This window comes from Petaurus breviceps, unplaced genomic scaffold (assembly GCF_028583685.1).
Source record: "Petaurus breviceps papuanus isolate PSGF00001 unplaced genomic scaffold, PetGlider_PUasm1.0 80, whole genome shotgun sequence".
Classification (NCBI taxonomy): Eukaryota; Metazoa; Chordata; class Mammalia; order Diprotodontia; family Petauridae; genus Petaurus; species Petaurus breviceps.
Genome location: NW_027186540.1, coordinates 5,299,798 through 5,310,989, shown reverse-complemented (window position 1 = coordinate 5,310,989; position 11,192 = coordinate 5,299,798). Strand labels below are relative to the sequence as shown.

Genomic DNA, 11,192 nt, shown 5'->3' with positions numbered 1-11,192 from the left:
TGAATACTGTCCACTGGTGAAGGACAGTGCTGTTGTTGCAGGGGTCTGGGAGCCTTTCTGTTGGTTCAGAAGCCCTGAAGAAGGATTTTCTTGTTGTATGTTTACAGAAATCCTGGGAGAGGGCTTTGCTAATGTGTTCAGGGGTTCTAGGACTGTTCTACAGACAGAGGATGAATTCATGAAGGGACTGGCAATGTATCTTATGGCCTTGCTAAGCCTTGTCTCCCCAGGAACTAAGATTGCTGAGAACTTGCCTCCTGTCAAGATGAAGAAAAGACCTCCATTTGGGTATTAAGTGCTGTGTTTAAACTTGATGTAACTCTGGGGTAGATTCAATTGTGATCCAGGGGTGGGGAACTTTTGACCTTATGTTTGGAAACTAATCTCCATTTGAGAAGAGGGACTTTGTGGTGGATTAAATTAAGGTATAGCCTAGGGGTGGAGAAGTATTTAGAACAGAGACTTTGTAATTGATTGAATGATTGGAAGGTCCTGGGGTGGGGTAGTACTTGGAGATTATTTAATCACACTTAGTAAATGCTGTATTTGGAATGATGTCATGTTTTGATCTTCTGTTCTTGGTTTGTCACTGAATAAAATGGAGAGCACCTATGCTGGTATTCTAAACCTTGGGAAGTTGCCTTTCCTTGGCATTACATTACAGTATTATACCACCTAGCTGCTCCTAGTACAGTATAGGTGTCTAATAAATGCTTTTTTCATGGACATTTAGGTGTTTGAGTGACAGTTTTGCCAGCATTCAGACTATAAAATCAATTCTAATTGCAGAAAAATTTTGCTAGCATTTTTTCTCTTGTTAAGTCTTCCTAATTAATCACTTCATTATTAATTTAATGCAGGTTAAGTTTTTCCAGGTACATCAAAAATTTGTTTAAATATCTGTCCTTGTTTCATTACTTTACATCTATCCCAGCAAAAGAGTCAAGAAAAGGAATATAGAGATATAAGTCAGAACTAGAATAAAAATGTCACACCAATCCAACATCAAACACACCTAAGAGAAAACAAACCCATATGGTTTCTCTAAAGCTGTTTTCCTAGACGGAAAGGATACACCCAATTTTTAAAAGGTGATATTCAGACTATTAATTACATCTTTATCAAAAAGATTAAGATGGTATTTCAATATCTATCAATTAGCAACAGAAACTCAACAGATTTTACAAACTAAGAGATAGTTTCTTGTAAAAGAATTTCTTTTGTTTCAAGAATATTGATTGGGGCGGCCAGGTAGCACAGCGAGTAAGAGCACCGGCTCCAGTGTCAGGATGACCTGGAGATCAAATCCCAGGCTCAGAAACTTAGCACCCACCCAGAAACACCTGGCCGTGTAACCTTGAGCAAGTTACTTAATCCCAATTGCTTAGGGGTGGCCAGGTGGCTCAGCAAGTAAGAGCACCAGCTCCAGTGTCAGGATGACCTGGATCAAATCTGGGCTCAGATACTCAGCACCATACCCAGAAATAACTGGCCATGTAACCTTGAGCAAGTTACTTAACCCTAATTGCTTAAAAAAAAAAATATTGATTGGACTTACCATCCATGTCAAAAGCACAGCTGATATGGGAACTTCAAAGAAGTAATCAAATATGACCACGAGAGAGATCCTGTGACAAAAATATTATTAAATAAGTTTAATGGTAGAAAGAACTGCTATTCTATCTCTGGCATCCTAGGCTTGGAAAGGTGAACTTTAGCATTATCTGGATGAGAACATGGTCACAGGGTCACTGAGCCACTCCCAAATCATGTATGTTCCTCTCTCTCTCCTTCCAAGTTCTCCAAAATGTTTAGCCTTTCAGCATCTGAATATAAGTAAACTACTTAAGGCTCAGGGATTATTTTGCAGGCTTTTAGAGTATGGCCCTTCCACAGCAAGGACACTCATGCATTCACTCAAAACTAAATGAACAGAATACTTGACTCTAAGCAATTTTTCTGGCCTAACCTGAATGGGTGAAAAAAAAAATCATTTATTGGCCACTTAACAATTATTGCCCTCAAGGAGAGAACATTTTAACAGAAAACAACCCATGGAAGTTAGAAGCAGCTTGTTAGGGACTTTGCTCTGGGAAATCACAAGGATACTGACTTGATCCATTAGGTAGCCAACTGAAGAGCCCTTTCCAGATTCAGTGGCTTAAGATGAATGTATCCACAACAAAAGAGAGTAGGGTGGGGACAGGGGAAAGGATGAGAGGACAAAGGACAAGATGGTACCCAAAAGGCAATTATGGTCAGGAACCTGGGATCAGCTAGACATGAAGGACTAGTTAAGTTTACATATGCTCAGTCACCAATCAAGATGTCTAGGTCATAGGGAGCGAGCTCTAAAGATGAGAGGGCTTCACATTATTCCCTTTCATGTACTATATGTCTTAGTCATATAAAACTATGTCCACTAGTATGTTTGCACAGGCCATTCCATCCTTCCCTGGCTGAACTTGAGAAGGCAATTCATAATCAGTGCCACTACTTTCTTTCCTCTTACTCTCTTAATTCTATATTGTCTACCAACCTCATCAATCAACTGAAACCATTCTTTTCCAAGTTACTAACGAGCTTTTTATTGCCAAATCAAACAGCCTTTTCTTAGTTCTCATCCTTCTTGACCTCTGCAAGTTTGACCCCCAAGATCACCCTCTTTTCGACCTTCTTTCCTCTCTAGGTTTTTGGGACACAATTCTCTCCTGGTTTTCCTCCTATCTGACTAATCCTCAGTCTCTTTTGTTGGATCTTCATCCATGTCACTGCAGGTGTCCCACAAGGCTCTATCCTGAACCCCCGTCTCCTTCTACATTATTTCATTTGATGATCTGACTAGCTCCCATGGATTTAATTATCATCTCTATGCTGATCATTCTTAGATTTACTTGTCCAGCCTTAACCTTTCTCCAGACCTCCAGTCTTATATTTCCAAGTGCCTAGCATATAAGTCAAACTGGATGTGCTGTAAAAATTTTAAACTTAAGACTGTTCAAAAAGGAATTTATTTCTTCCCCTTCCTGACCTCCCCACTACTACTGAGGGAACCACCTTCCTCCCAATTACCCAGGCTTGAAACCTAGAATCTCATCCTCTCATCTCCCCACCCATATCCCATCTGTTGCCAAATCTTACTGATTCTACCTTCACATCTTCTGTTTAACTCTCCTTTTATCTGACACAATGCCACCTCATACGTGCCCTTATCACTTTGCACCCAGAATATTACAATAGCCTACTGGTTGGTCTCCCTGCTTTTCCCCACACCATTCCATCATCCACTCAGCAATCAAACTGATCTTCCTAAGACACAAGTCTGACCTCACTCAGTCAACTCTAGTAGCTCCCTATTACCTCCAGGATAAAATATAAACTCTGCAGGAATTCCAAGCCTTTTATAATCCTACCCCTTCCACTATTCTTACAATCTAAAGTCTGTTGATTGTTTCCAGTTTATCCTGCATTTAACTTGTTTATACACAGTTGTTTGTAAGTTTTGAAATCCTTGAGAATAGGGGCTGGTTGTTGCCTTTTTTTTGTATCTATAACATTTAGCACAGCGTCTGGCAAATAGGTCTTTAAAAGCACTCCCTTTGCGTCTCTCTCTGAGAATTGTTTTCTCTCTTTAGGCTTAGCTTAGGTGCAGCCGAGGATTCTGCTCTCTTCAAATTTGCCTAGTACATTTTGTCGGGATCTCTTTAGCCACTACCACATCTCCTCCAGGTTTTCTGCTTATTTGTGTAACTAGTGCCTCCCTCCTCCTCCTCCTAGAGGGTAGGTATTTTGTTTTACTGATATTGGGATTCAAGCAAAGAGACTTTTTGTAAATGTTAAATAACTCAGGATCACTTAATGGGCCCTTATAATCTATATTAAAATACATTGATCTTTTATAGTCCATCACCCTTTACAGAGGACTTAACTCATTTTGGTCATAGTGCTGAAACAGATTAGGTTTATAGGGTATGTACATTACTCTCAGCATTTTATAATCTCAATTCAATACTCTCTTGGTCACTTCTGGACTTTGGCACTGCGCATTAATGACCAAAGTCAGTTACTAAACAAGCATTTATTAAGCACCTACAGCACTCCTGGCCCTGCGCTAAATGTCGTGGATACCAAGAAAGACAAAAACCAGTACCTGCTCTCAAGAAGCTCAGACTAAAGGAGGAGAAAAAAATGAAGTAACTGTACAAACAAGATATAAAGAGAACAAACTGGAGATTAATCTTAGTGGGCAGGCGCTAAGAGTAAGGAGGCCTGGGAAAGGCTTCTTCCAGAAGGTGGGACTAGCTGAATCTTAAAGAAAGGACAGAGAAGCCTGGAGCTAGAGATGAAGGAAGGCTCCATTTTCAGCCAAAGAAAGTACTTTAAGTGTTCTGTATAAAGAACATCCAAGAAGCCAGAGATGCTGGATCCCAGGGTACTTAGAAGATGAAAGACTAAAAATTGGGGGGAGAAGAGGTGGTCAGGTTATGAAGGGCTTTAAAAGTCAAACAGTAAATTTTCCTTCCCATCCTGGAGATAATAGAAGTTGCTAGAATGTACTGAGTAAGGAGGTAAGGGTGGGGGTGATAGGATCAGGTTTGAGTTTTAAAGGAAGGTCAATCTGACATCTGAGTAGATGGGTTGGGGTGGGGGTAGACCAGACAACAGGTGAGGAGACCAGACAACAGGCTATTTCAACAGTGTAAGTGTGAGGAGATGAGAGCCTGCACTGGGTTGGTGGCAGTATCAAAAGAGAGAAGGGGGCATATATGAGAGATGATATCAAGGTAAAATTGACAAGCCTTGGCAACGGATTGGGTATTGATGATGGAGAGGTCAGAGTGAACATTCCAGGATGACAAATAGGTTACAAGCCTAGATGACTGGAGAGATGGTGGTACCCTCAACAGAAATAAGAAAATGAGGAAGAAGGGAGAAGCTGATGGTGGGGGAAGAAGATACTAAGTTTAGTTTTGGACAAGTTGGGTTTCAGATGTCTATAGGGCATCCAATTTGAGATGTTTGATAGAAACCTGGAAAAATACAAGATTGGAGGTCAGGAGAGAGCCTGGGGCTGGATAAGTAGATCTGAGAATGATCAGCATAGAGATGATAACTGAATCAAGGGGAGCTAATGAGATCAGTACAAGTCAGTACAAATGAAACAGTACAGAGGGAGAAGAGAAGGGGGTCTAGAGTACAGTCTTGTGGGACACCCACAGTTAATGGGAGTGATGTGGATGGAAGTCCAGCAAAAAAGATTGAAGAGAAGTCAAGGAAAATCAGGAAAACCTAGACAAAGTATCAATGAGAAGAGGGTGATCTACAGTGTTTGAGACTGCAAAAAGGTTAAGAAGGATGAAGACTGAGAAAAGGCTATTTGATTTGGCAATAAAAGTATCATTAGTAATTTACAAGAGAACAGTTTCAGTTGAATGGTGAGCTTGGAAGCCAGATATAGAGTTGAGAAGAGAGTGAGAAGAAAGGATTTGAGGAAAAGCTTAGGGAAAAGTCAGGATTGGAACAGATAATCCCATTATTGCATGTACTATGACTCTATGATTTTGAGGTTTTATTTAACCATGATCCAGACAGACTTTTAACTTCTTCCCTGGCAAGTGGTTACTTTTGTTTATTTTATTAATTCTAATATTTCAGTTTAGTATCTATCCCTACCCCTAAAGGTATGTTACCCAACATCTGCAATTTTCTTTTTATCAATTGGTCCCTCGGAATTTTACAGTCAAATTATGTCAAATCTGGAGGAGCTTGGCATATGTGAAGTTTCTTTTTAAAAGGTCAAGTAGCTAACCCGACTGCCTGTGCAAAAGCATGATCTCATTTTATTCACTATCTGTGCTGAAACATAACTAGTAACAAGTTAGCTGAAATTGCAGTTCATTCATTAAGCAGAAAAGGTGAGCTTCATAAACTAATGCTTTAGCCTTATCGGGGTTTACATACAGCGTCGGACAACTGTCCCAGACTCAGAACCTATAGGGCATGGATTTGGAGTCAAAGGACCTGGGTTCAAATCCTGTCTCTGCCACTGACTTCCTGTGTCACCTAAAACCATTCATTTCATCTCCCCGGGACTCAGCTTTCTCATCTGTAAAAATGAGGGGTTTGGCTTTAAATCCAATGATTCCTGCCCCTAGCAGATGATGACGCCTTGGAGACGTTAACGAGAACACCCCTGCTCCCTAATGCCTCCCACTCTGGGACCCCAGGCAGCTGCCACCCAAGGATGGACGTCCTTTTAGGAACCCCCCCTCAACAAAAAAAAAAAATCTGCCGATCCCTTCGGCCGTGAGAGACTCTCCAGTTCCGTCCCCGAGTCCCTTCCCCTGCCCCGCTCCGCTACCGACTCACCAACATGGGTCCGCGCAGCCAACCTCTCAACTAAGGAGCTCCCTCCGTTCCCCGCCAAAAACTTTAATTTGACTCCGCCCCTGATTCTACGTCACGGCACTGGCGGGCTTGCCGTCCCTCTGTGGGCTGAGCTGATTGGCCGAAGTACCGTCGTGCGTGGTGACGTTAAGGAAGGCGAGGTACGTCATTATTCTCCCCGTCCTCACGCCCCGGTAGGGGGAGCTTCGATAGGACCGTCTCCTAGGGAAGGGCGGGACTTCCGGACTCGTCCCTACCTTGGGCTGGGGTGACAGAAGGGTAGGGTTTCCATTTCGGTCTCTCCGGGTGGCCGGTAGTGCTTTATTTCTCCCGACGGGCGGAAGCTGGTTTTCGCTTCCTGGATTCGCCGACCTCCCCACCCCTCTCCGCCCCTCGCAGCCCCCCTACCTAAAAAATGCGTCTCGCCTCCCCAGCGTTTTACCTCAGTTTCTCCTTCTTGGGCTGTGGAGCTGCAAGCTTGCTTTTAGACCGGTAGCTGCATTTTAAAGCTACAAATGGGGTCGCGGGGCTTAGAGGCCGAGGCTCCCGGGGAGACCAGAGCTAAGCCAGGGGTGCTTGACCTGGGGTGCCTGAATTTTTTTTTTTGTTAACATTTTAATAACTTTAGATATAGTTGGTTTCCTTTGTAATCCCACGTATTTTATTTTGGGTATTTAAAAACCTGACTGTGGGAAGGGGCCCATAAAGGGGGCTTTCCTAGACTTCCCGAAGGGGTGGGGGCCAGCACACAAAAAAAGGTTTAGAAAAAGATGAGGACACTCAAGCGCGCAGAGGACAAAGCCATGCCCCAGGTGACAGCGACGGAGACCCTGAGCCCGGATTCGATCCTCTGATCCTGTGTCTTCTTTTTTTGCAGCTTCCACCCCTTTTCTTGGCCCTCTTTTATTATCTCTCTCTCTATGTTTTTTCCTTGGCAGTTGTAACTGCTTTCACAGAATCTCCAAAGATCGTTATAAAAATAACGATAGCTAGCATTTTAAGGTTTGCAGAGTGCTTTGTAAATATCTGTTTGATCCCTGGATGGTAGGTGCTATTATTATCCCCATTTTACAGCTTAGGAAATTGAGGCAGATGATTTCATAATCTGCCCATGGTCTCGAAGAGAGTGAGGTAGACTGACTTCAAGTCTAGTGCTCTATCAAGTTTGTCCAACCCCCTTATTTTACAGAGAAGGAAACAGATACAGATTGATTAAGTGATTGGTGCAAGGTCACAGAGGTATGGAAGACAGGATTTGAACCCAGGTTTTTCTGACTCCCAAGTCCAGTGCCTAGCTGCTACACCATACTGCTTCTCAAATGCCAGCTCTATGAACATGACTAGAAATAACACACACACACACACACACACACACACACCCTCCAGTCTAGATCACCCTTCTGAGCTCCAGACTGTCTCTCAAGTGTATGTCTAACTATCATCTCAAATTGAATACGTATCCTGTTCCTTTTTCTGATTCTAGTTCTGTTAGTGATAACTTCAGTTTTCCAATTCTACAGTCTCCCAATCTACTTTCCCACTCTTATTATATACTACTCACCTTCATGGACTCCATGCTTCTGCCAAATGGATTGTATTGCCTTCCTTACAAAGCATTCCATCTCCCACCCCCATGTCTTTGCATAGGGCTCTCCTAGATGCTTGGAATAGTTTCTCCTCTGCTTTTTAGGACCTTTAGTTTGCTTCAAAGCGACAACTCAAGTGTGGCCTCATAAGGTCTCTCCTGATGTCCCCACCTGCTAGTGCCTTTAATCAAAATTATCTTGCATTTAAAAATATATAGCTTGTACTTAATGTGTCTATTTCCCCTGATAAAATGTGAGCCCCCTTTGTGTCCCCAGTACTTAGCACATTATAGATGTTCAACAAATCTTACTGATTGATTCAGTTCAGCAAATTAAATAAACATTGTATTAAGTGCTTACCATATATGGAAAGCGTTCTTCTGGGGATTCAAAGTTGAAAGAAAAAATAGACTCTGCTTTCAAGGAGCTTATAAACAACTACAGGGAAGATTGCAGATACACAGAAAAAGTTTACAGATACACAAGGGAGAGGGTGAAATGTGTAAAAGGCAGATCTAAACAAAGGGCTCTTTGAAAATTTTGAAAACTTTCAATTGGTTGGATGATAAGATTTCATGGAGCAAAGAGCTCCTAGGGTTGGCTAGGTGGTACAGTACTCTATTAGTACCCGCCCTGCAGTCAGGAGGACCTGAGTTCAAATTTGGCCTTACACACAACACAAAAACTAGCCATGTGACCTTGGGTAAGTCGCTTAACCCCACTGTCCTACCTTCCCCCATCCAAAAAGCAAAAACAAAAGAAAAAAGAGAAGTCAAAGGTTATAAGCTTTTGTGCCTGACTGACTCAAACAAGGTTGGTGCTATTGACATAAATTGAGAAGTTAGAAGCAGGGGTAACTCTGAGAAGAAGATGATGATTTAAATTTTAAATAGGCTGAGCTAGAAGTGCCAGAGGGATGTTGAGGTAAGATATCAAGTAGATGATTAGAGATGAGGAACTGAAACTCAAGAAAAATTGGGGGCAGGGGGGAGGTAGTTCCATAGGATCATAAATAGATTTAGTGTTGCAGGGACCTTACAAAAGTCAATCTAACTCTAAGATCAGGAAATAATCCTAGAGAGATTAAGTGACTTGCCAGGGTCACACAGTAAGTGTCCCCTCCCTGATTCTAGGGGATCAACACTCATGTTGATATTACCTCAAGTGCCCTAACTTACTAGTTCTTCAGTTTACTTAATTCCCATGACCTACTCCTTTCCACTTCAGCTTCACATAGAGATGTTCATACTCCTCATCTCGCCATGATGACCCACAGAGATTCTGATTCCATGTCTTAGAACTATGAATTTCCTTTATCTGATGATCATCTTTAACTTCCTGTTTCTCCTTATGCCTCATTTCTTCTAAACTTTATCCCCTTCATCATAACCTCCAGTCTCTCCATTTCTCAGTACTGTCCTAAGACATCCCTGTTTCTGGGTACACTCTCCTTCCTCTGTTGAACTAGTTTTAACTCTACACTGTCTTCTGCTCTTAAGTCCCTTGCCTCTCTGTCCTATCACTGAACTCTAGTACCATATTATAACTCTGACATATGGCTTCTTTGCCCCTGTTTAGGTGCTTTTGAATGGAACTGGAGGAAATAGTAAAGTGGTGCTGACTGGGTCCACCATAAATATATGCTAGTGAATCTCCTTGTGAGCTAGCTTTTCACACCAGTAATACTTCCATACCTGTTGCCTCCTCCTCCAAATGATGAGTTCCTCCATAGAAACTCTATTGGAGGAAATGCCTTTGCCATTCATTCCTACTTCTATCCCATCTGAGCTCTTGATTCTCCCTGCTTTCCAAGTGCCTTTCCTTACCTCTACAATTCTCACTTTTTAGCTCCCCTTTATGTCTTTCCCCTTTAGAATGGAAGCTCCTTGAAGGCAGGGACTAGCTTTTTTGCTTGTATTGGCACCCCAGTGCTTAGCACAGTGTCTGGAACAGAATAAGCATCTAATAAATGCTTTCTTTAATCAAATTTCAGCTGGAGCCCTCACTACAAGAAGGTAATTCTACTCTTCTGTTCTAAATTATTTCCTGTCCCACTGACCACAGCAGTTACCCCAAAACTTATCTTCTCTCCTGAAGCCTCCTTCCATCCACCTTCTCAGCTGAGTATCTTGATTCATACTTCACTGAGAAATTAAGGCCATTCACTGAGGGTTCCCTCTTCCCTTTTCATATCATATCCTTCCTTCCCCCCACCACTATCTCTTCTTTTACTCTAGTCTCTGATGATTAGGTAGCCCTTCTGTTTGTCAAGGCCAACCCCTTTTCATGTACTCTTTTAAAAATATATATTATTTTTTTTAACATTCCTTTTTAAATTATGAATTCCAGATTCTTTCCCCCCTACCTGCTGAGAAGGCAAGCAATACAATATCAATTGTAGATGTGAATTTATGCAAATATATTTCCATTTTAGCTATATTTCTAAAAAAGCAAGAAAAATAGAGAAAATTATACTTCACTTTGCATTCAGTTCATCAGTTCTCTCTGGGAGTGGATAGCATTTTTCATCATGAGTCTTGGAAGTGTTGAATCATTGTATCAATCACAGTAACAAAGTCACAGGTGATCATCATTACAATATTGCTGTTACTGTGTACAATGATCTCCCTGGTTATGCTCATTTAAATTTTCCTCAATTCATATAGGACTCCCCATGTTTTTCTGAAATGACAAGCTGTCATTTCTTATAACACAATAGTACTCCATCACAATCGTATTCCACAACTTGTTCAGCCATTCCCCAATTGATGGGCATACCCTCAATTTCTAGTTCTTTGTCACCACAAAAAAGAGCTGCTATAAATACTTTTGTACATATAGGTCCTTTTCCTTTGATATCTTTGGGCCACAAACATAGCAATGATTTTGCAGGGTCAAAATATACATAGTTTTATAACCCTTCGGATATAGTTCCAAATTGTTCTCCAGAATGGTTGGACTAGTTCACAACTTCACCAACAGTTCATTAGTGTACCTATTTTCTCTCATCCCCTCTAGAATTTTTTCATTTCTGATAGGTATTTAGTGGTACCTCAGAGTTGTTTTATTTTGCATTTCTCTAATCAATATTAATTTAGAGCATTTTCCTATATGACTATAGATAGCTTTGACTTCTTCTGAAAACTTCCTGTTTCTATCCCTTGACCATTTATCTATCAGGGAATGGCCCTTATTTTTATAAATATGGTTCAGTTCCCT

The 11,192-nt window shown here is 41.4% G+C and overlaps 1 protein-coding gene across 1 annotated transcript in view; it reads right to left on the bottom strand.

Annotated features, from left to right (window-relative positions):
* Positions 1-6,457, bottom strand: part of LOC138175997 (protein MCM10 homolog) — a 48,605-nt gene extending 42,148 nt beyond the window's left edge. The window contains exons 1-2 of the mRNA XM_069106668.1: positions 6,370-6,457; positions 1,559-1,628 (exon numbers count right to left, since the gene is read on the bottom strand). Coding sequence (XP_068962769.1) covers positions 1,559-1,565 — 7 coding nt within the window. The 5' untranslated portion in view covers positions 1,566-1,628; positions 6,370-6,457. The remainder of the gene's footprint in view (positions 1-1,558; positions 1,629-6,369) is intronic.
* Positions 6,458-11,192: the final 4,735 nt, after the last annotated feature.